The 25,818-nt window shown below is 36.7% G+C and overlaps 1 protein-coding gene across 1 annotated transcript in view; it reads left to right on the top strand.

Moving 5' to 3' along the window:
- Positions 1–22,764, top strand: part of HERC2 (HECT and RLD domain containing E3 ubiquitin protein ligase 2) — a 114,229-nt gene extending 91,465 nt beyond the window's left edge. The window contains exons 80-93 of the mRNA XM_059822904.1: positions 511–688; positions 2,392–2,553; positions 3,696–3,787; positions 4,687–4,826; positions 5,871–6,058; positions 6,727–6,924; positions 8,829–8,912; positions 16,064–16,205; positions 17,035–17,229; positions 17,333–17,445; positions 18,355–18,545; positions 20,305–20,410; positions 20,952–21,164; positions 21,771–22,764. Of these exons, the coding sequence (XP_059678887.1) occupies positions 511–688; positions 2,392–2,553; positions 3,696–3,787; positions 4,687–4,826; positions 5,871–6,058; positions 6,727–6,924; positions 8,829–8,912; positions 16,064–16,205; positions 17,035–17,229; positions 17,333–17,445; positions 18,355–18,545; positions 20,305–20,410; positions 20,952–21,164; positions 21,771–22,043 (2,275 nt within the window). The 3' untranslated portion in view covers positions 22,044–22,764. The remainder of the gene's footprint in view (positions 1–510; positions 689–2,391; positions 2,554–3,695; positions 3,788–4,686; positions 4,827–5,870; positions 6,059–6,726; positions 6,925–8,828; positions 8,913–16,063; positions 16,206–17,034; positions 17,230–17,332; positions 17,446–18,354; positions 18,546–20,304; positions 20,411–20,951; positions 21,165–21,770) is intronic.
- Positions 22,765–25,818: the final 3,054 nt, after the last annotated feature.

Here is a 25,818-nt window from a genome sequence, read left to right as displayed (position 1 = left end):
ATGTGGAACTTCAAGGCACTTTAGGGAGCAAAACAGCCATTCTGCTTCTGATCTCCACGTGGATTGTTGCCTACATTAAAGGAGAAGTTCTGTGTGTTAAAGATAACAGTGTTCTGATCCAAAAAGAAAAAGGGATGCTGAAGTCCATGGGGGGCAACAGTACATTTTATGCCAGAATTTCTGATAATGTATCTTAAATTGGACTGATTTTCTAGGGTAAATGCCTAGCTTTGACTAATTTTAATGGAATTAGTTTTCTAATTTCAGTTTACCTGGAATGCTGTAGTATAATGTATGGTAAAATACTTCTAGCTTTTATAGGCCTCTAAAAATATTTCTGAATCACTAATTAAACATAAATCTTTAGGATATTAAACAGCAGCAAAAGCAAATACTCTGTTATTTTAGGTGTCATTTAGGTTCACTCATTTTAAAAACCTCTCTCCATACATTGGTGAACATGAATGGTCTATTCTAAAAGTTTTGTCAAGACAAATATTTTCATTTCAGCCCTTGTGATCGTCCTCGTGTAATTGAATCTCTGAGAGGTATAGAAGTGGTTGACATTGCTGCTGGGGGAGCACACAGCGCATGTATTACAGCTGCAGGAGACCTTTTTACATGGGGAAAGGGGAGATATGGACGCCTTGGGCATGGAGATAGTGAGGACCAACTAAAACCTAAACTGGTAAGAAATGTTTGGAGTTCTATACAGCCTTACTCCAGTTCTTACCTTCTGATTCGTAACATTTTGCATTTCTGCATATAAAGACTGAAGAGGCAAAATGGTGGTATGTATTTGTAAGAAATGAACAGTTGCTTTAGAAAACAGGAATGGATTGGAAGACTAAAGTGAAAGTGGGACTGCAAAACTTTGCTAGAGGTCACTAAACAGCTTAGAAGTAATCTGTTTTAGAGAAGACTTAAAGAAAACCCCTAATCAAACACACCACCGCCCCATAAGTAAATTCCACCCTTTCACAGGAGTAGTTTGCACTGAAAGTAACAAGTGAGTTCCTTGTCTACTGGGTCCCCTCATTGTTTACTTCCTGGACAATATACCAGTGATTACAGTGATAGTTACTTAGTCACTTGCAAATGTCTTTTTTTCCCTGACATAATAATTACACTCTTAATTCTCATGATTGAAGACTGAGATGTTACTGACATATATACTAAGTTAATAAGAATTTAACCAAAGTAATTATGAAGTATTTAATTGCTATTTGCTAAAGAAATTTGAGTTAAGCAGTTACTGATGAAGAAGAGAGCTGTTTCCCATTTGATTGTTAAGTGGTAAGTCTGAGAACTTGGACAGTATTGAATGTAGGAAGAATAAGTATACTGATTAGCTGATGAGTTTTAATTCAGACCGTCGTACTCATGTGAACTAGACTGCAAGAGCTTTAAGTTAGAATAGTGGTATTAAGAAAACTGCCTTGCTTTTGAAATGAGAGTTTTTTGCTTTCTGTGTTCTTCTGCTGAAAATACAGCAAAAAATAAGATTACATTAGTTAAATCAAACTGAATCTTAGTTTGTAATTTTTATTCATAGCTCTATGCGTATATTTCTACTCACGCAAGCATTAACATTTTTTCAGTGCTTGGATTTGTGGGAAGAGGTATCATACGTTCTTAGTCCACTTTGGGACCTTATCACGTGTATCCAGATGTTCTTGTTCGCCTGCCCCCCAAAAAACGAGGTCTACCCACTTTTCCCATACATCTTTATACATCTTTCCCCCCTCCATGTTCTTAGCTAGTATGAAAATAGATAATCTGTAGATGAGTTGAAGTATGTGAAGTCCCATGCTGCTTTGGATTATGGATTGTGCTACCCATAATCTATTTCAAGTAGGAGTGAGGATCGGAAGGATATGATATATGTCAGTCACCATCCTTTTACTTTGTGAATCCAAATCCCATACTTCATCACTAGATGGCAGCATTTCAAAAGATGTTGATTAAATTCAGATTATGATGCAAGTGCTAGAAAATTGTAAACTAGTAAGAGTATTTGAAAATAAGACTTTTTTTTTTCTTACTGTATACAGTACTCACCCAGAGAGCCTGAAATTATTTAAACAGAATATAGTCTTTGATTACCTTAGGTGTTTTGTATGAATTGTTTTCCCTGACTTTTTAGGTCAAAAAAATTTAAGTAGTTCACCAATTAAAAAGAATAATCCAGTTTATAAAATACATAGTTAGTTTTAATTTTGCTGGTTTGAAAAGAGCAAAGCCCTTTGACTTGCCTTTATATGCTTGTTCCTGTGGTGTTTCAGACTTGTTGTTCCAGTGAAGCACCTCTCCAAGTAGGGTTTGTCATCTTTTCTGAAACGAAATGACTGCGTCTTTTATTGTGAACAAAAATGAGTGATATTTTTACAGGTGGAAGCTCTCCAGGGCTACCGTGTGATTGACATAGCCTGTGGCAGCGGAGATGCACAGACATTGTGCCTGACTGATGATGATACAGTTTGGTCCTGGGGTGATGGAGATTATGGAAAACTTGGGAGAGGAGGCAGTGATGGCTGTAAAGTACCAATGAAGGTATTTGAATGTAATTTTTTCATTGTTTTAGAAACCATGAGGTTGATGGAGAATGCTGAAGAGCAATTTGTCAATATGTGCAGACTTCCGTCCATGCTGGGACATCAGGATTCTTCTGATAGTTGTTAAGAATAAACTGTGTAGGCTACAATGACGAGTCTTTAAATTTTGTGCTGTTAAACTTGCACTTGAAGGTTTTTTCTTGGCTGGTTCTAGCCATATTTCTCATTTTAATTTTCTTTCCTGTAAAAATCTTAGCTTTTGCTAAGAAGTCTTCATATTTCCTTGTGTTACTAAATTTCCATAATACTGCTGAAGTTATAACTTCATTCCAGAAAGGGGTATCAATTGACTAAAAAGTAATCTTACTTTATGTTAAACCTTTTGTGTGAATGCATGGTTGGCTTGGAATTTCTTCATACCTTACAAATGAAATCCATGTAGCCATCTAATTTGAATTACAGCACTTGTTATGAAGGTGAACGTTGTTTGTATTTGAGAAATGTATGTGAGTGTCACTGTGTATACCTATGCACAGTGGATTTTAGATTCCTAGTCCAGAATCACGCTTTATTATCTGGATACAGGTGTCCCCATTCTGTTTCCAAATGGACAAAGTCTACCAGCCTGTCCCATATAAGTTTTTTGTTGCGTCATGTAACACAATATGAAAATAGCTTGTTTATGCTTCATCAGTCTCATAGGATTAATGGTAAAGTGGCATAAGGACCTACACAGAATAAATAGGAAGAGCGTACTGGAGGTTTCAATATTTTTACTGTGTCGGCAGAATCACATCCATGTCATACAAACTAGGGATGATTAATGTTGAGTATTTGGAGACAGAGCCTTACTGTTTCTACTAAGGAGCAATTGCTGAGTAACTATTGCCAAAACGTACTAGAGATTATCTTCAACAGTTTGCCAAATCTGTGCTTCTTTTAATGTTTAAGTCGTAAATGGTAGAAAGATGAAAGGAGTAGAATTCTGCACATTATAATTTATAAACTCACACATAATGATTTATAAATACACATATAGACACGTACATACTCGCACATTATATATTTACTTGACAGTGCAGTCTATGAAACTATAGCCTCCTTAATTAACTTTGATTTAATTTGATGTTATTTTCCTAGATTGATTCCCTCACAGGCCTTGGAGTGGTTAAAGTAGAATGTGGATCACAATTTTCTGTGGCTCTTACCAAATCTGGAGCAGTATATACGTGGTAAGTATTTTGTATTAAGTATTCTGACAGTGTTAGATGTAACCTTGTCTGCAACAGATATAAGTGTTATACTGCCTTTGCTGTTTTGTTTTTTTTCCCCCCTTATCAAAAACTTTTTTGAGTTCCTCTGTCTTGATTAGTAATAAAATCTACCACTTTGGGGAACATCTTGTAGTGCTATTTGAATGAAAAATCAAAGTATTTTGTCTTCAAGACCTAAGCACAGAGTTGTCATTCCAGGCATTGACCACTACAAGATGCAAAAGTTCCAAGGAGGTCAGTAGAGGTGTAAGCCTGAAGTGTCATGCAGGGTAGAAGGTGATAGCATAAATAACTTCCACATATATTATCAAAATTGTGTCTAGCTTGTGGTGGCTGTAGTCTGAGAATTTGATTTTTAGTTCATTGTTTTATTCTTCCTATGCCATTCCAAATTTTGTAGTTTAAACTACTAGACTCAAGTGTTTAAAAAGACTAAACAAAATACCTTCCCAAGATCTTTCTGCCTCTTTGTTTGCATGGCTTTAGAAATATCCTTAAACTTTACAAAGTTCCAGTCTCTGAGGTCAGTAAACATATTGTTTTTGCAGATGAACGTTTCTAATACTTGATCATTTTAAGAGGAAAAAAAACCAAGCAACCCCTTGCAAAAGTGGTATAAGGACCTACACAGAATAAGTAGGAACAGTATAATGAAAGTTTAAGAACTTTTACTTTATCAGCAGAATCACATCCATGTTATACGAGCTATGGATGATTAATGTTGAATATTTGGAGAATATTTTGGTATTGGACTGTTTATAAATACATATACAGGCCAAATATCAGACACAGTCTGTCATTCTAGTTTTTTCCACAATTAAAACATGGTTTTGAAATGTCTTACCTTCTCTGTGCAGGGGCAAAGGAGATTATCATCGGTTAGGTCATGGATCTGACGACCATGTTAGAAGACCACGACAAGTGCAGGGACTGCAAGGAAAGAAAGTCATTGCAATTGCTACAGGGTCTTTGCACTGTGTTTGCTGCACTGAAGATGGTATAAAAATCAAATAATTTACTTAGTTCTCAGTGCTGAATTTGAAAAAAATGGAACTTTATTTTTTAATCAGCTGTTGGTAGGTTGTCCTTGCTAAAAATACTGTCCTCTATGTGTATGGACATATTTTGTGTTTGCAGATGTTGCATATTTCTTCAGCCGCAAGCATGTCATTGATTTAAAATTATCCCATAAAACCAACTGAAGGTTTTTAATTAATAAAAAATAAAAAATAAAGAGTTCAAGTTTCATACACGCTGATGGTCAAAGAAAAAATACAGAGCTCTAAAAGTAATTACAGATTGGTCAAGCAGTAGAATGAATGGATTTGGGTGGTGTTTTGGGTTTTTTCAGTGTCTTCTGAGCCTGCTGAGGTGCTAAATGAAGCACTGCACAAACAATACTGCTTCTTACAGACAATGTTGAGATACTGAATATTCTTTGTAGCAGACTCACTCCCACATTTAATTAACAAGTCTGCACAATAACAGCATGTTTTATAGGTGCTAGTGAAATAGGATATAGCTGCAGAAAATGAATGCTCAGGAACAAGGTTGCTATTTTCAAAGTATTTTCCAATTATCTTGCAACTGTAAGCACCCATTTTAATGTCCTTTCTGGTAATACAACCTATTATAGGACCTTTTCTTTCATCTCATACAAAATTTTAAGCCTTTTCTAATGCTTTTTTTAATATCAGCTTTTTTTGCTCTGAAACTATCAAATACAGGCTGTTTCTGGTGTATCTGTTGTGATTCTTGGGCTCCACCATTTCCTCCTGTTCTGGAACAGAACTTCTAAGTTTTACAAATAACAAGGAAATAAATGCATCTTATACTAGCTGCTCTACTTAGACCATGGGCCTAACCATGTCATTCAAGATTTATCTGCACTAGATAGTGGATTTCAGGATGGCCATCAGTCCTAGAAATCATTACAGTCCAAGGCCTTGTTCAGTTAAACGATTTATAAATGGTAATTATAAAAAAAGGCAGAAAGCTTCTATCTTAGTTTCAGAACAATTAATTATTTTTATTGGTTTAGGGGAAGTGTATACATGGGGAGATAATGATGAAGGGCAGCTTGGAGATGGAACAACTAATGCCATCCAAAGACCACGCTTGGTTGCAGCACTTCAGGGTAAAAAGATCAACAGAGTAGCCTGTGGCTCAGCACATACTTTAGCTTGGTCAACCAGTAAACCTGCTAATGCTGGCAAGCTCCCTACACAGGTAATATTTTTGGCTTATTGTATTCAGATTTTAAACATACTTGATATGCTTATTGCTGATCTTTTGGTAGACGTGTTTCCTTTCTAAATCCCTGCATAAGCTCAGTGTGCTTTGATTTGGCTTTGAGTTTCAGCCAGTTACTTTGTTTTAATTCCATATTTCCAAAGGAGGTTTCCAATTTTCAGAGGTGGGACAGACTCTTCATTCAGTTGTTAATCCAATGCAGAATAGTAACTGAGTTTGCAAATTGGCAGGAATTTTAATTCTTTTTTCTAGCTGTGAACATCTTATGCCTTGCAAGGTTGTTGTTCATTGCTTGCTTTACGTTGAGATTGTTTTTTAAATATTCCATCTTTCAGCTATAACGCCTGGATGTAGTGATGACAGGATGTAAAATACGTCTGTTTATGGATAAAGAGAATTTTTGAAATACGGAATAGCAAGAATAGTCTGTCATGTTTCTTAATACTTGTTTCAGTTTAAATGGATACTATTACTATCTCTTATAAACAAGTGAACTCTGTGTATTAAGTTTTGACAGTGTGAATAAGCAAATACCTGAATTTCTAATAGATTTACCTACAAAACTTACAAATTGTTGTTCTGTTTAATAAAGTAAAGTATATAATAATTCTAAATTACATTCAGATATCATTGCCTAATCATAGGTTCCTATGGAGTACAATCATCTGCAGGAAATTCCCATAATTTCATTGAGAAACAGGCTTCTGCTGTTGCATCACATTTCTGAACTCTTCTGTCCTTGCATTCCAATGTTTGATCTTGAAGGAAGACTTGATGAAACTGGCCAAGGACCCTCAGTTGGGTTTGACACATTACGGGGAATATTGATATCACAGGGGAAGGTATTTATCAGAATGTTTTTAAGGGAGTGATTTGTAACTGTAAGTGAAATGTACTGTTTAAACTGTTTCTGAAAAAAATAGAACTATATATCTCAATTTGTTCTGTAAGTTGTATATAAAATATTTGCATTCTGATTATGCAAACTTCTTTCTTTGTGAATGTGTTCTTCTTATTATGTTTTCCTCAGTTCTTCATCATAGTGCTGTTGTGTGTTGATCTTAAAAATAATTTTACACTGTAAATCTTCAGTTTGTAGTATAGCTGAATTCTTCTAGAGTATTCAATAGATGCTATTCTGGGAAAAAATGTAAGATAGTATGAAGTGGTCATTTTCTGCTTTTTGTATTTCAGTTGTCACGATCAGGTGATATACTAGTTGATCCAAAGCTCTATGCAGGTACAAACGTGTTTTAGACTAGGCTAAAAGTGAAGACAGAATACCTAGGAGTTCAATCTCAAATTGGTAAAGAAAGTGAATTTCTATAGTTGTAAGTAAAGTCAGTCATGATAAAGTCTAGGTAATTATAATGCTTGAAGGCTACAACAGTTATTCAAAACTTCAGATATGGAAAGCCTTTAAAAAGATCTGAATCTTCTTAAAAAGATCTGGATCTGAATTTTCTCGCTGTCATAGTAACTTGTCTAACAAAAAATGATAACCTTATATAAGCAGACAAAATCTGTTGGGAGATATATTTGAAAAGAGAAGCAGTTAAGTTTCCCTCTGCAGTGCTGTTCTATGTCCTTAAATAAGACACATAGCCTGTAATGAGACTCCTTAGCATGTATTGTCTCAAGGTGTCTTTCTCTAGCCTCCCAATAAAATTGTGCAGTAGAGCAATCCAGCAAAATACATGCGTCACAAACCAAGAGAAGACCACACATTTCTCATCAAAACCTAAACTGGAAAAAGGAAAGGGAAATCCTAGCTATTCTTTTCATGACACTTTTCTATGTTAGTGCTATTAATAGGAAGTCTTCAGGTGCATGATTTTAAGTATTGGAATTGGGTGTCCAGGAGGCACATTCAACATAACTTAAAGACTCTGCGGAACAGTTACAGAAAAGCTTTGGATAAAAGATAAAATGTGATATCAGGCATATTTTATGTCAAAAGCATTCAACAGAGACACCAGAAGTTGCGATGCCATATTCATACCTATGCATTTAAGTCAAGCTTACTGTCAGAGATTCTAAAGACTTAAAAATCTTTTTAAAGCTTGCTTGAAACTGACAGTGTAAAATTAGATCTAAATATTTAGTGGGAGAACCTCAGATACTTCACCTTGCATGAAAAGTTTATCTTTTTATTTGTTGTTTATTTATTGCCTTCCATAGCAAGTTGATCTCTTCTTTGGCTTTTTTGATTGTTTTTCTCTGACATTAATTATTCTCCATATACATATGTTATTCTGGTATAAAATAATTTATACCTGCACTCAGCAGCGTGTTGGTTGCTTAGTAAGAACTGAATCTGGGTGCAGTACAGCTTTTCAAGCCATGGTTTTGAGTGATACAGGAGAGACTTTCTTTACTTTTTTAGTATTCTGACTCTTTCAGACTTGAATTGTGTTAGCACAAATAACATGATCCTTAACTAACATCTCACAGCTTTATCTTCTGTTGCTTGTGTTTAGTTTTAGTATTTCAAAAGTATTTGATGCTTGTTTCCATTTCTTCTAAAGAAAGATTCAGAGGTGTGTTATGTCTTTTCTAGTGTTTTGTGATGTACTCAGAAGGAAATTGCTGAAGAATAGTATTGCAGGATCAGTTTCTCTATTCTGCTGAAGTGTCTTTTTTTTTTTCCTGAGTTGAACTAAGTATGTGTTTATCTGTGAAATTAGCTTTCTTATTTGACTGCAGTTTTGCCTCTATTTTAAGTTTTTGTATTTTCCTTTTTTAGGAGGCAGCGTTCAGAAAAGTTGTGCAAGCAACTATGGTGAGGGATCGTCAGCATGGGCCAGTTGTAGAGCTCAACAGAATACAGGTATCTTAAGCTGAAGTTTTGATTTTAATATCTGTATGTTTAGCCCACAGTGCTATACATTTGTCAAGTCCCTTTAGTTTTCAGCTGTTTGAGTATGAAGAGTTGAATTTTTATCAGAGAATCAAACAATGAAGAGGTGAATGCAGCAAGGGCTGCTCATTTCCTTTCCAATATTATTTCATCCACACTGTAGTTGTTTGGGAGGAGAGGGACACTTGTTGAAATATTAAGTGAATGATTTAGACTCTAATGAGCAAAGTATGTCCTGCTTGACCAAGGAGCACTTTCTAAAAACTCACTACATTAGATAATTCAAGAGAGTAGTGATTCTGATGCCTTTCTTACCTTTTCAAATGGTCACATGAATTATTCAGCTGTTGCTTTTATAACAGGGAACATGAAGGAAAAAAAAGGCAAGGAAAAAAAAGCCCTTGAATATAATTAAAAATCAGGCTGATAAACTCTTGTCCTTTGCTGATCATCACATGTGGTCATATTGATTGTAGAACTGTTTGATACAAACAGGCTTTTTTCCTTATCATTGACGTTAGGAAATGTAATGTTGTGCCTTAGGCCAGATATGTCTTTTTTCCATAGATATTTCTGTAACATAGAATAGTAAAACATTGTTTTCGTTTAAATGGACTGAAGCCTGGTCTTACAGAGTCTTCATGCATTTCTTTCCGTTAGTGGTGGTTTTCTTTTTTTTGAATATTGTACAAAGTAAGAAAACTTACTCTTTGTAAGGTTCGAATGAAGAAATTGTGAAATTTTGACTAATTAGTTTTCTCTTAATGAACAGAAGTACGTCCTGTTGTGGCTGGACCCTGTTTCTGCTTCTTTGCCATTTTCTATGGGCACTTAAAATATCTTGTGGTAATGTTATGTAATTAAAATGTGTTGTTTTAGTTTATTATTTGGGAAGTTGAAGCTGAAAAGAGTGCCAGAGATTTTCTCGTTACTTTTTTTGTGTATGTGTGAATTCAGAATGTCCAATAAAGCAGTGCAAGTATTAACTTTAACCAGGAAACTAGTGAGTAGGTTTTGGGCTCATTTCCTAGTGTCCTCCTTCTACTGTTGAGTTAATTAATTAAGATAGGCTTTCTCTTATATTCCAGTTCGTTACTTGAATCTGTCTTGAAGTCTAGAAAAGAACTGGTAGCTGCAGGACTTCCCTTCTTCATAGCTTCTGGGGGAAATGAAATATTGCTGTAACACAAGTCTGTCCTAGATGTAGCCAAGTGAAGGCTAAAAAAGACCATATTTGTATTCTGGCCTGATTACACAGTACCAAGTACGGGTCACAATTTCTTGAGTTAGCTTTTGCAGAGAATATGAAAATGTGGATACTTAAACTGATCCTTTATAATATTTAATTGAAGATTCAAAGCTGCTTTACATAGTTTCAAACAGCTAATTGTCAACGTTACAAATTTTCATTATATTTGCAGTTGTGAGTTTAACTGCACCTAGGGTTTAATATCCCTTTGCTTTTAGAAGACTCTTCTTACAGTTTATATATTATATGGTGCAGTCAATTCACTTCATTGTCTTCCTTAATATAAAATAAACATATTAGCTTTTAGTTTAAAGTTGGTTTTCAGATACTGACTTGTTTTTCAAAGTATTTCCTCAGTTTCTCTTGTTGTTCAGTGGTTTCTTTGGTAGTACCAGAACTGGACGTAACAGCTGTCTAACTTGGAGCGTAAAAGCAAGCCAAACACAACTCCCTTGTCCTGAGGTCAAGTTTTACATGGACCAGATTCCTTTAAGAGTAGACCACATTCACCTTACATACTACTTGGCCCTGGATCTTTTCTTTCGGGACCCTTGTGGTAGTAGGACACAGTAGGTTTATGTAGTTTTCTTGCTCAAGGTGTGTGAAATACAATGTGATGGCTGTACTGCAACTCACCCAAGTGCCAGCCTGGTATTTTTATACCATAAAATTGAGAGTAGATGTTTTATGCTTTGAGGTATAGTATGAGGGCAAGCTTGAATGCACAGAGATGGTTTGGGACACTGTTGGAGGACTGCGTAGGGCAGAAGAAACCAAACTTAATGCAGTTTTATCCATATTACTTCTTGGGAATGGTTGTTAAGTGAAATGTTCCAAAACGGCACCTGGGCCTCGTTCTGGAAAGGTGTAATAGAAGTAGTCGAAGACTGAGCCAGAAAGTGAACTAACAGTTACATGTCTAGACAGGGCTCCAGTGCTCAAGTTCACTTACTGACCCTTTTACTAGCAGATGAGATTTACCTCTTATTTAAGTACCGGTGTAGCTCATGTGGTCAAATGAACAGTGTGTTATGACCTATAGGCAGACACACTTCATAGTGCTGCTAAATCATATCTTGCCTTCAGATGAAAGAGATTATTACAGCAGTTGAAAGGAATTTCTTCCTTTTAAAAAGGGAAACAAATTTCAGTTATTAAGGAGAATGTCTGCTTTCAGGAATGTAATATTAAAAAGGATCTCCTGGTTCAGTGTTCTCTACTGTCATGGGAGGAATGTCACACTTACGGATATATGAAATCTCACTTTAAGAATATTTTTTTTTTCCTCCTCACTATGGCTCCTTATTAAATGTGGGTTACAGAAATCTCACTAGCGTGATGATTAAAAATGATCTGATCTTAAAGACAGCAGAGCATATCAATGAATGAATTATTTGTTCTTTTGTAAGTGTTATACTTCAGTTTAAATAACATTCCTCCGTCCTGGTTATTGTCTTCTGCTTTATCAAATGTGCTTTTAAAGAACACTCATTTCATGACAGCCTTCATTTTCCTCTACTGATCAGGCTAAGCTTTTTTTGTCTGCTGTAGAATAGTCTTTCTCTACTCCTCGTCTTTTTGTACTGTATTTTTTATGTAGCATTTCAGTTTGAGCATAAATAACTGAAACCTGAAGGCACAGGTGAGACTCTGTCTGTGCTCTTGTAATTATCACACTGGTACTTCTCTACCTCTTCTGGATATTGATTTTATGACATATCCTTGAATTGTGTTTGTTTTCTTCATAGATCTGTCTTCTATGTTAACAGTACATATTTCTCTTTCTTAGCTGATTCCAACTAATAAGCTGTTATCTTTTTGTGAACTTTTTTTGTTAGTCTCTGAGTACTACATTTCTCCCAAGTTCTGGTGGGTTGGAGAGAGTCCCACAGCATGGCCAGTATTTCAGCAGGTGCTCTCAGTCTGCTTGAGACAAATGCAAAGTTTTGTTCTTCGTATTCAAAGAAAGAACTTTAAATTTTGGTCTTTATCACTTCAAAATGCTTTAACTAGATTACAGACTGATTTAAGGCCCTCTCCCCCTTTGTTGCAATGGTTCTGCTCACAGTAAGTGATTATTCACTGAGGCAAGTTCTTGAACTTGATTCTTCCACACTTCACTGTGTGCTGCTTTTGAGCTGCTGCATTTCTCTGGTCCAAGAGAAGTTGGTTTTGCACAAGTTGATATCTTCTGATGGCAGACTGTTTTATGAAAATCCTTCTTGGGCTTTAATCAACATATTAACTTTTTTATGCTAGAAAGTTATCTCATCAGCAAGAAGACTGGAACTATATTTTGAAAACTTGACATGCTGCATAATCTGTGTTTAATAAGGCATGTATTCAATGAGGGTTATATCTGACCCTATTCAGCCTATTCAGTAAAATAGATTTTACAGGATACTTACTATGTCTCTAAAGGGGATAATTTGGAACCATGAGTAAGATCCTGTGCTCTAGATCTCTATAATGAAAAGCTAAAACACCTGTGGTGGATTGTGGCCTAAACATATTTGTATGAATTTTTGCCATTTTTCAGTGAAGTGTTTTACTCTTTGCTAATAACATAATAATTTTTAATATGGGCATTTGTCTATGTCAGCAAGCAATATATTCAGGTGCTGACAGAAATGCCAATAATCCGTCATGGTGTTCTTACGTTGCTTTGTTAAAAGTAAAATGGTAACCATTCCTGCATCTAAATGATCAGATTAAATGAAAATTCTGTGTTGCTAGTAAATAAATACTAAATTAAATGTATAATAGCAAATGCACATGCCATCCTATTCATTTCAGGCAGGATTGCTTGCCTTTTTATTGTCACTTGATTAATTTGTATTTTAGGTCTGAGGTTTGAAAAAACAGTGAATTAACTACTGCTTTCACAGACCTACTCATACTTTCCACTTTTTAAGAGAAGACTCGGTGATTTCTCAGCTTAAAACTTCTTGGGCATCCAAATTTATTAGAAATCCATAGAATTAAAACCAGCTTGTGTTGATAGAGAACATCTTATACATGAGGAGGACTTGAGTGTGTCAGCCTTTCAATAAAACCTGAAAGAAATCTGGTGGATGTTTTCCCCAAAGCGTCAGAAGTATGCAGCATCAGAACAACTCGATATTAAGATGCACTGTACCTTGAAGTGGGACCAAATACAGATTAGTGGGATGAGTCTGGGTTATTTCTGAATGAACAGTCTCATGGATATTGGTGGGCTACATGCAGTGTAGGAGTCCCTTTGCAGTCAGGGCAGATTGAGAATACAAATTGCAGAACACTAAGGGGAAAAAAAAAAATATACTGTGTTTCTCCAGCCTTCTGTTTACTTTCCGTTTCTTTCCTCTCTATACTGGTGAAATGCTTTCTGTATTCTTACCCACTTTGTGTGCATCTCTTGCAGCAAAATATGTGGGATTTTCCTTGCATGCCATTTCTTACGTACCTTCATCAAAACTTAAAATACACCTTTTCTGTAGGTGCCTAAGAAACATGTTACTCTGTGTGTATACACATATATTTTGGTAGTGTTTACTCATTTTTTAGAGGCTCCTAGTAAGTATCATAGATGCGTATTTAAATATTATCATGAATGAATGTAAGAAAAACGTGTATTCAGTTTTCTGAATTAGCCTCTGATCTGTCTTATTTATGAAAAACTTCCCCAGATTTGACAATCGAATGTATGCATAGAGATAGGATGCATTAACTAAGTGGTTTGCAATCCAGAAAAATTGGATTTACCAAGGCATCAGCTGCTGCTTCAGCAATAGGGAAAGAAAACTTTTTATCAACAAATTTTATCACTGATACCCCTCTCTCTTTCCATTTTCCTTTAAAAATGAACAGATATAATGCTGAGTAGAGGTAGATGAACAGTGAACTGTTTGAAATTAAAGCTAAGTAAGGTATTGGTGGTTGGGGGAATGTAAAATTCCTTATCTAGGGAAGAAATCCCCCAGGGTTGTCAGCTGAACTGCTAAGAATCATTCTGTCTAGCTGCAATGAACAGACCTATTGTTTTTGCATGTTTCCAGCTCTAACAGAAAAATTACTAGGGCCTAATCAACCTCCACATTTTTAGTTTCATTTAAAAAAATAACCATCATCATTGTGGTCAGCATTGTTTGTACTAAGATTGTTTCAAGTAGTTTATAACTATGTCAGGTTATAGAAATTACCTAGAATAATCATTCAGGTCAGTTCAGGACATGTAGTGCAAGCGGATTTCCAGTATTTGGATAACCAGATACTGTTTTTCACATTTGTGCCAATCCAAGCATTAGTTGAAAAATTTCTACTGTTACAGAGGTGCTGGAATTTGCAGTGCTTATAAATGGTGATAATCGTAGTAATCACTGACAGTTAAACAGCTATGTCACAGAGATAGGCTGCACTGCAACTTCTGCAATAGGTCCTATCGTGGAACCAGTAACTCTTTTTCTCCTTAATGTTTAGGTATGTCCTATTTTTATATCAGAAACAAGCTGACAAAGTATGGGATGGATGAGCAGACAGTAGGGTGGGTTGAAAACCAGCTGAACGGCCAAGTCCAGAGGGTGGTGATCAGTGGCATAAAGTCTAGTTGGAGACCAGTAACTAGTGGTGTACCCTATGGGTCAATACCGGGTCCAGTCCTGGCCAACATCTTCATTAATGATCTGGATGATGGGACAGAGTGTACCCTCAGCAAGTTTGCTGATGATATAAAACTGGGAGGAGTGGTTAATACACCAGAGGGTCGTGCTGCCATGCAGAGGGACCCCGACAGGCTGGAGAAATGGGCTGACAGGAACCTCATGAAGTTCAACAAGGAGAAGTGCAAAGTCCTGCATTTGGGGAGAAACAACCCCATGCACCAATGTATGCTGGGGGTAATGCAGCTCGAAAGCAGCTTGGCAGAAAAGAACCAGGGGGTCCTGGTGGACACCAAGTTGAACGTGAACCACCAATGTGCCCTTGCCACAAAGAAGGTTAATGGGTGTCCTGGGCTGCGTTAGGAGGAGTGTTGCCAGCACAGGTGATCCTTCCCCTCTACTCAGCACTGGTGAGGCCACACCGGGAATACTGGGTCCAGTTCTGGGTTCCCCAGTACAAGAGATATGGGACATACTGGAGAGAGTCGAACAAAGGGCCACAAAGCTGATAAAGGGACTGGAACATCTCTCCTATGAGGAAAGGCTGAGAGAGCTGGGACTGTTTAGCCTCAAGAAGGCTTGGGGGGGAACTCATTAATGTATATAAATATCTGAAGGGAAGGTGTAAAGAAGATGGAGCCAGGCTTTGCTCAGTGGTGCCCAGTGGCAGGACCAGAGGCAATGGGCACAAACTGAAACACAGGAGGTTCCCTCTGACCATCAGGAAATGCTTTTTCACTGTGAGGGTGACCAAGCACTGGCACAGGTTGCCCAGGGAGGCTGTAGAGTTTCTGTCCTTGGAGGTACTTGAAAGCTGTCTGGACATGGTCCTGGGCAGCTGGCTGTAGGCAGCCCTGCTTGAGCAGGACCTCCAGAGGTCCCTTCTGACCTCAACCATTATGTGCTTGTGAAAATGTTCTGGACTTCTAAGAGCCTGAGATGTTAAGTGCTTTCATTGTCCTGGAGAGGATCGGGATATGTAATAGGAGTCTGTGATACCTATATCTGGAGATGGATATTGGATGGTACTGAAAAATACTGTAGTGCTGTAATTTTGAAATTTGGTTCTTCCTCTGTATATGTCACGTATATACAAGATACACTGTGGACCTCTGCAAATGTTTCACTGAACACATTAGTATTTTATAAACATTAATCTTATGGTCTGATCTGCACAGTGATGCCAGCTTAAATATGTTCTTACAGTGACTTTTTATAATGTGCTTACTCAATAGGTAAAACGTTCTAGGAGTAAAGGAGGACTGGCTGGGCCTGATGGTACAAAGTCAGTGTTTGGACAGATGTGTGCTAAAATGAGTTCCTTTAGCCCAGATAGCCTTCTGCTTCCTCATCGTGTTTGGAAAGTCAAGTTTGTTGGTAAGAGGATTCTTGACACACACACACCTTCCCGCCCCCCCCCCCCCCCCCCCATTTTGCACATAACTACTGTTTTCTTCAGATGTACTTTTTTGGAGGACCTGAAAGAAGGAAGTGATATAGGAAAACAATATATGTGTGTAGGCGGAGGAAGGTGCTTAAAATGTTAGGAAGCAAAAAAGCCTTTTTAAATTATTTTATAAAAAACCTCAAGATTAATGGAAATGTGTCTGTAATTGTCCTCAGATTCCAGGAGCAACTCTTTTGCTTACAACAAACATTCTGCAAAACCTAAACCTGTTTTTCAGCTGTCTGAATTGATAAATAGTCCTGGCTACTCTTTAGCCCTTTAGCCCTTTAGTCCTTAGTCCTTTACTCTTAGGGTTGTTTTTACAATTCACATATCACTTTGAGCTTTTTGTTGAAAAATATTTTAGATTGAAGAGCCTTTCTATCTACTGTATGTAAGATATATTAAACATATCTACTTTAAAATGTTACTTAGGAATTGTGTTGCTTTGACTTTCTTTTTCTACCTCTATTCTATTTTATTTTGCTTAGTGTATAACACAAAAATATTAGTTACACTCTGGCAAAATAGCATTTTTGGCACTGTGATATATTGTATAATCTTCTAAATAATATGATTTATGATGAACTGGAAATATCCAAATATAAAGCAAAACATAAAGGGTTTTCAGATATGGCAGTGTAGCTTTTAGTAAACTTCTGTTTACTGAATCATCCCTGTGGAAGGAAATACGGTTTGTTTCAATACTTCATTTATTTTTGAAAGAACATTTAATTCTGAGCCTTTTTCTTCTCCAAGGTGAATCTGTGGATGATTGCGGTGGAGGTTATAGTGAATCAATAGCAGAAATGTGCGAGGAGCTTCAGAATGGGCTGACCCCTCTGTTAATTGTGACACCAAATGGAAGAGATGAATCTGGAGCAAACAGAGATTGCTTCCTATTAAATCCTGCTGCCAAGTCCCTCTTGCATATGAACATGTTTCGTTTTCTTGGTAATTTTGTAGCAAATTTGTGACATTCTACTTGCATTACCTGTTCAGAATATTGGGAATCTTAACAAAAAAAAATAATTGAAAAATATGTTTAAACTTACAGGTGTACTTTTGGGTATTGCTATCCGGACTGGCAGCCCTCTGAGCCTCAACCTGGCTGAGCCAGTGTGGAAACAGCTTGCAGGAATGAACCTAACAATTGCTGATCTCAGTGAGGTAAATATGAAGTTTCTGAGTAGGATACAACTTACAGAAGACAAGTGGACTCTTAGCATAAATTTTTCTCCAGTGATTAGCTTCCCTGGTTTCTATATGTTTGTATTTTGACTGGCCTTTTTACCTTTTGGGCCAGTATATAACGATGACTTGTACTCGCTGTTAAAACTGTAGATTTACAAGTTGTTCAAAAGTAGTTAAATAAGCTATTTGAATTCTAGAGCATTCTCAAATCTTCTCATGGGTTTGACTAGATAAATGTTTGTGGTTGAACTCCTACTTTCCAGTCGACCTTTCTGTAGCTGTTACTGTCTGCTGTGCAAAGATGCGGTAACGGATTGGGTGCACATGCCTACATTGTTTTGAAGTAAAAGAAAATTAGTTCAAACTACTACTGCAAATAGTTTCTGCCTATATACTGAACGTCACAAGCTTTCAATTTCTGTTTACTGAGCTCAGTAAATGTGGAGTAAGAGTTAGGTCTTCATTACAAAGAAGAGTTTCTTCTCAAGTACTGTCACGTAGAAATGTACTTACTGTAAAAGCATTGAGTCATTTACTTGTCATTAAGGGGATTCCTTTTGTAACAAAACCAGCATTGTACTTTGTGGACGTGATTATGTTTTTAAGCTTTATATCCATTTTCTCATATAATATAGTTTCTTGGCAAATGCTCACAAAAGCATTGAAATCTAGCACACATGCACTGTCCCACATCCCAGTATAATGAAATTTTGTGTAAAATACTAAGGCATTTTATGGCTTTCAAATTCAGTTAGATGGGTTGTGGTCAGACATCTGACAATGCTTTTGGTAGATGACACGTGACGCACTGCTTTTGGTATGCAAGAGACGCTGTTGTTTGGTGCTAGTAAATTTACTTTAACTTGGGCTTGTTATTTTCAAAAGGTTGATAAAGATTTTATTCCTGGGCTTATGTACATTCGAGACAACGAAGCTACTTCAGAAGAGTTTGAAGCTATGAGCCTCCCATTCACTGTGCCTAATGCAAGTGGTCAAGATATTCAGCTGAGTTCCAAGTACACCCATATTACACTGGATAATAGAGCTGAATATGTGAGGCTGGCAATAAACTACAGGTCTGTTGAATAAGTAATTCAAATTATTAACATGAATAAGCATTTGCTTTTAATCAATATACTACTTTAATATTTTCATGTGATTACAGTGTTGATTTTCTGATTTCTTTTAATCTCTCCAAGGAGAAAAGATGAAAGTTAATTTTTAGGAAACAAAAGAAACTAGCAGGTATGGCTCTAGATTTTAATAGCTCCCCTGATAGAAAAGTTTTGGTAGCCAGTTCTACAGGTGGAGAATGCCCCCCGTCCATCTAGTTCTTCCTGTGCTTGATCATTAAGTTCTGTGTGAAGAGAGCTTAGATTTAGTACTACTGCTCCCACAGTTTTTCATATCATCAGTTGCAGTCAAGACCAGTCCCAGATGAATTCTTATTATATTCTTATCTAAGCTGGAATACACAAACCAAAATGTTCATTCCCTGGACACCGTAAAATAAGTCTGACACCTGCGTGCAGACAAGTAAATTCACCCACAGGTGCCAAAAGCTGTACATTGCACTGAAATCAATGGGAAATAATTGTTCAGTATTTGAGAAGACAGGCCTTTGGTTACTTAAATACCTAGATAGCTAATGTAGACAAGTACAGCTAAGAAGCAACCGTAGGCATCTTGTTATGTGAAGCAGTGGGCCTAGTGCTTATTGAACTATGGAAATTTAGATAATTTGGATGAGAAACTGATTCATAGGTGCTTTATTCTCTCCATCATAGTCACCTGTTTTAGAGAGTGCTTGAACAAGACTGTATCATCACTGTATATTTGCTTATTCGTTTGTAATTATAGTGTCTGCCAACAACTACTTGAATTACAGTCTTTGTTTTGTTGGGTTTTTCCCCCTATAAATGGTTATGAACCAATATTTAAACCTATTTTTGACAGCAGAGGGAAATTTCATTTGGAATGGATAAATGATATGTCTATATAAAATGTTACATTCCTTTGAAGAAATGGTTTTGTTCTCTTGCCAATTCTGGCTATCCTAAAAGGACATGAGCAATTCTAAAGCATTTTACGGTTAAGTCCTTTGGGAGAAACATGTTTAGATTAAGTAACAAGTTTTTTAATTATATGAAGCCCTAGAGAGGAAAACTAGCACCTGGATAGAATCCATGTGAGAAAGTGGATGCTTAAGACCACGTTTGTCCTGACATCTTTGTTTATTTTGGTGATGACAAGCCTGAGGACAGGACTTGTCAATGATGCGAATCTCTGCTCTGGAGAGCTCTGTAAAACACCTCAGAAATTTCTTCACAGGAAAAAAAAAAAAGCAAAACACAAATCATGGGTGGCAGCAGAGTGTTAGACTTATCTGTGTCTGTCTTGAAATACAACTACTCCTGTCCTCAGACATCATGGTTTAGTTCAGACCCATTTTTCTTTTACCATAATGTTTGTCTAGTGTTGGGAATATTTGAGGGCAGAGTTTCAAAGCAGAGCTGTTCTTTTTCCCAAGAGCACGTTGTTTCCAAATGGGGTGTTGGTTTGTTCTTACCAGGCACAGCACATGAATAATACTGAAAATAAAATATCCTAAACATTGGGAGGTATCTCTCCATACTGAGCTTGCTGTGCAATATGAATTGGTGTAGAAACTGGTATAAGTCAAGTATCTTGTGTGATAAATGTTTATTAGTGTTCCTTGGCACATAGCTGGAGAGTTGAGGAGAATGGTTAAAGTTTCCTTGATATTACAGTAATTGCTAGAAATAATTGCTAGAAATGGCACTCATTAGAAACTCTGAAAATGTGTCTCTGCAGACTTCATGAATTTGACGAACAAGTTGCAGCAGTTCGTGAGGGGATGGCTCGTGTTGTTCCAGTTCCTCTACTTTCACTGTTTACAGGATATGAACTGGAAACCATGGTATAAATTTCTGTTTTGCTACCTCTGTCATACTAATTTGGAGTGAGATTCTTCACTTACATCTTACTAATCCAAAACACACATTAAATACCATTTACAGTGCTCACTCTGTGATTGCAAACATTTTGTCCAAGGAAGGACTAGAAAATATTTAATTGCCCTCTTGGTGTTAAAAAAGTTATTTTGATATAGCTGAGGAGTGATGTAGTGAATTATTTCTGGAAGCAACAAATAACCAAACCCAAAACAACCCACAAAACAGGGACCTAGGAGGTGAATTGGTGATATTCATCCCAAGTAAAATGTTTAATTCTTTATGTGATTCAGGAATATGAAAGAAGGTTAATTATTGTCCCCTGATGGGAAGACGCATGTTTAGTAGTATTGTAATAGGAGAGTATGCACAGCACTTCAAATATTTGAATGTTCATATTGCCAGTGTAAAAGCTGATTAAATATTTTAAAGGAATGGAGGGGACAAATCACCTCTAATTGATTTGATCAGACTTTTGTAGCCTATCACTATATTATTTTTTTTCAGGTATGTGGAAGCCCAGATATTCCACTTCACCTTCTGAAATCTGTAGCAACTTATAAAGGCATTGAACCAACTGCTTCCTTGATACAGTGGTTCTGGGAAGTAATGGAATCCTTCTCCAATACAGAACGATCTCTCTTCCTGCGTTTTGTGTGGGGCAGAACAAGGCTGCCCAGGACTATTGCAGACTTTAGAGGGAGGGACTTTGTTATTCAGGTAAGGTGTGTGGGATGGGGTTTGGGGGTTTTATTTTAAAAAACTGGTAATGGAGAAGTAGTAGCATGACATAACAAGAGAACAGGCTGATTTCATTAAACTGTTTATGGAACATTACATTGTAGATTCGACAGTGCAACAGAGACCTAAAATGTTTATAAATATTTTTCTTTCTTGACTTGGGCAGGTGGATATTAATTTCATTTCCCAGCCATTTGCTTCTCTGGATTTTGATAGTTTTCTACTGTCAGTCATCAACTGTTTTTGCTGGCATTTATTTAGCATTTCATTCATCTCAGTAATCATTTTAGCTAAGTTATAAAAGCACAGTCTTCAAATCATATTTTGGTATTTGCTGAAGTAATCAATCTTTTTTAGATAGTTCCCAACCCATATTCATAATCAAAGAAGCTCATATATGTCTGGTTTTATTTATTTACTTAGTGTAGGGAAAATGGATTTGGTCTTTACATTGTTCTTTTAAGAAACTTCAGTGTCAGAATCACAAACCTAACATGCTGTTAAAAAACCCCTCAAGTATTATTCTGATATTTATTTGTGGTTCAGACAATGAATCAAAAATGTTATGCTTTTTGTTTTGAACAGGTATTGGATAAATACAATCCTCCAGACCACTTCCTTCCTGAGTCGTACACTTGCTTCTTTCTCCTGAAGCTGCCCAGGTATTCCTGTAAGCAAGTACTAGAGGAAAAACTGAAGTATGCCATTCACTTCTGCAAGTCTATAGACACTGATGATTATGCCCGGATAGCACTGACAGGAGAGCCAGCGGCTGATGACAGTAGTGATGATTCTGATAATGAAGATGCAGATTCTTTTGCTTCAGATTCTACACAGGATTACTTAACAGGACATTAAAAAAATAATATAAGGGATAGTTGTCACAAGCACTGAGGCAAAATGCCAAAATGACAATGAAGCCAAGGACAGTTTAGGTCTCAGAATATAGAGTATGTCGTCAGAGGGATGGTAATCTTCTGCACATGGGGAAAGTGTTTATGCTACTCACAGTAGGAATTAAGGGTTACAGCTTAAACCATCAGCTTTGAATAAATGGCACAGTATATGGGCATTTAACATTTATTTTAAGAGCTGCAAGTGGCCCCCCATAATGCTGCACTACATTTAGAACCTTTTGTGTTTACTGAAGTGTTGTAAATGTTTATATAAATATGGTAGTGCAGCATCCAAAAGACAGTGAAATCTTTAAATTGTGGGTGCAATAGGTTTTTTCATATTAAGTGTTGTGTTCTGTGCATCTTCTTGATTGTATATTGGAAATACTGTGCAACAACTGAATAGTATTATAAATATTTCAATTAACTTTACTAGGAGTTTGTTAAAAATTTTTGAACATTGAATTAACATTATTCCTTGAAATTCTTCTATAGATAATAAAAATGGCCAATAGTTTCACCTCCACCCCTGGTTTGTATATTTTAGCTTATGCATTATTTATCTCAAATTTGATACCTTTCTGTGAACAGCATCGTAATTCTTATCATGGAAAGTGTACTGTATATAATTTGTGCCATGTAAATGCAAAAGTTATAATTTCCCTCCAAGTAAAAGTTCTGCCACAGAAAAAACAGTATGTGTTTTTTTTAATGGTAATGACTGTTACATGGGATGAATGGCTCTACTAAGAAATGTTTCTGCAATTTACAGCTGTTGACCAAACGTTGCTGCTGCTGCTCCACTAATATGTAGCTATAGTAGGTGCATTGCCATAGGCAGAACATGAGCCATAGTAAACTCAGCAAGTCTACACGGCATGTTATTGGTAGTGATTAGGTACACTTTGTTTAAGCAGTTGTTTCTAATGCTGCTATTATCAGTAATGGTAAAGTTGTTCCTGGACACCTGGGAAAAAACTTGCTTTTGAGGAAGTGTAAGGGACAGATGTCTTCATGTATATGTGTGTGAGTAGAAGAGTATGACGACAGTTGTATAACATACTGTCTCTGAGAAAATTAGATCATTTTACAAGGCTTGATCACGAAATCTTGTGCATCCAGAGTAGCCTGTTTGAGTAATTCATTGAAATCAAGTGGCTTTCAGGCAGGTATTACATGTTTACTACACAGTGTATGCACTAGTTTTTCAGAGTAGGAAAATAAGATTTAATTGTGCCTAAGCACTAATATTTTACTTTAAAATCCATTAGAAGGTGATGTCCTACCATTTCTTCACTAATTGTTAGGATAGGTATATGAGAATATTTAACATTTTACAATTCAGAGTTGATTCATTTATTTCTTTTAGTGTGTGCATTTGACTTCTATTCCAACTTCTGTAAATTTAAGTATTAACTGTGGTCATGAAATCAGTTTTCCTGAGACATACTTGGTATTTCAAAATAGTGGTGGAACTACCTATTTGTTGTTAAGATGTCAGAGTTTTGAAATTCATTATCTGTAGAGGCTTCTACTTAGTGCTGAAGATCTCTTGCAATAAATGCTCCTGTCCTGATCCTCTTGTCTCGCTGGGTATTCCAGAAGTCAGGCCTGTGCCTTGACCTCCAGATTTTCTCTGTCTGCTGATGGAAAAAAGCTGAGTCTTTTTTGAGTCTTAAAGATGCAAAACCCCAAAACCTTAAGCAACCGCTTTTATCTTTGCTGCTGAACTGAATTTTTCCTGCGGTAAAGAGTGGAGAATCTAGTACAGAAGTGCTCATGTGATCGTCTGCTGTACTTCACGCCATGGTAACACCGGAGCCCTGTAGGCATCCAGCTTGATCAAGGAGATTCTGTAGTCAGCTTTTCAGATGCGATGGATGAGTCATGCCCAAATGCCACAAGCCCAAGGACTGAGACCTAGTTCAATTACCGTTCTTCATATGCTCCTGAAGCAGGGTTTGAAATTGAACTACTGTAACATGGAGAAGTTTTATAACTTGCTTAGGAAAGAAAAAGAATGTCAGAGCTTTTCTTCCAAGAAAAGCAAAAAGGAAGTACCCTTTATGTAAGGAAGCAGTTTACGTTGTTAATTAGTGAACCGCATAAAAGGTTTTTAAGCCTCCTTCTTTGCTTTCCCATCCTAACAGAAGAGTCTCAGATGCCCTTTTGCAGTGTGAAATGCTTGTCACCTATGGCCTGACTTAATTTCTGAGTAGCTAGTTCTTCTTGAAAGGCCATTGTTTCAAGTCATCAAAAAATGGGATTTGCTCTTAATTGGCTTTTAGATGCAAACTACTACTCTGAGAAGGAAAAGGACTCAACCTTGTAAATGAGGAATGGATTGCTAGTGTTCCTTTCCCTTATTCGTATGTTATTTCCCTGTAAAACCAAAGATGATGGTTTGATTTTATTATAAAGATTTACCAATATGAAATTGCAGAAGACTGAGAGAAAAATCCCTCCCCATATTCAAAATTACTCTTTGTTGCCTGGGTAAATTCCTGATACCTCTAAAACCACCTAATGGCTGCTAAACAATGTGTGAATAAGGAGAGAAGGTCATTGAGTCCCATCAGGGAGTTTAGAGGACATGTGCAATGGTACATGTATGAATATTAATCAAGGTATTTGTTCCTTAACATTGTATTAGTCAAAGAAGTCTTCAGGCCAGCATATATAGGTACTTGCCTCCCCTGCAAGCATCTTTATTAGCAGACTATGTGCAAAACTAAACCATGCAGCACCCTTCTAGAAAAAAGGGAAGTAGTGGCTTCCAAAGATCTCATTGATAAAATATTTTCACTTTTTTAGTTTAAAGAAAATGTACAGATGTGTAGTTTCCTGTAGATGTTGCCTTTCAAGGTTAATCTCCCAATGAATCTTAGTTAAAAATTATGGTGTTAAATAAAACATGCCAACATAGTTGTTTTTACTCAACTGGTGTTCAAGGGTGTGAGATTGGTGGAAAAGTTGCTCTATTGTGGAGTCATGTCCTTACCTTAAGTGAAAACTGCAGCAAAACAACACAACTATGAATGTGACACACAAACTATTTGTGAATTGATGCATCTAATTCTTGGAAAACATTCTGCTGATTTGCATGTTTGTCTCAAATGTGAACATTGATGGTGTATCTGCAAGGCACCGTTATTCAGCTTTGCAATGCATCATCTGATGGCCAGCAAGTAAGATTGCACAAAGATCTCACAGAAACAGAGAGTAGAATTGTCTCAGTTGTTTCCTGGCTGTGGTCATCCCTGATCAGCTCTCTCCATGGAGTTTGGGTGTGATGCACTGGCATCATGACCTGAAAAACGTTTCGGCAGAAGCATTTTTGAGAAGTTTGTTTCGAGGACGTGGAGTCACGCACATGATATAATACAAAATCCTCTAGTATCCTCTCTTGGGGTCTAAAGAGCTCTTTTGTAACTGGTTCAGCGTTAAGTGAAAAGAAATTAAATTCTCATTGGGCAATTTCATACACTCACTACTGATGATAAACCTTAATAGGGATGGGGTACAGCACTTCCAGAAAATAAAAGTCCAAGGTCACTGTAAGAACTTCATCAGCATGTGTGGGCAAAAAGTGCCAGTGTGGTTCAGTCTTGGTGGTCAGCTGAGCTTTGTTACCCTGTTTAGCAGCAACTCATAGGAACAGAAAATGCAAGAAAGTACAAAATCAAAATGCACAAAATTAGAATGATTGCAGCATTGGGGGCTGCTCTCCCTTCTCA

Source organism: Gavia stellata, chromosome 1 (assembly GCF_030936135.1).
Source record: "Gavia stellata isolate bGavSte3 chromosome 1, bGavSte3.hap2, whole genome shotgun sequence".
Lineage (NCBI taxonomy): Eukaryota > Metazoa > Chordata > Aves > Gaviiformes > Gaviidae > Gavia > Gavia stellata.
This window is presented reverse-complemented; position numbering and strand designations above follow the sequence as displayed.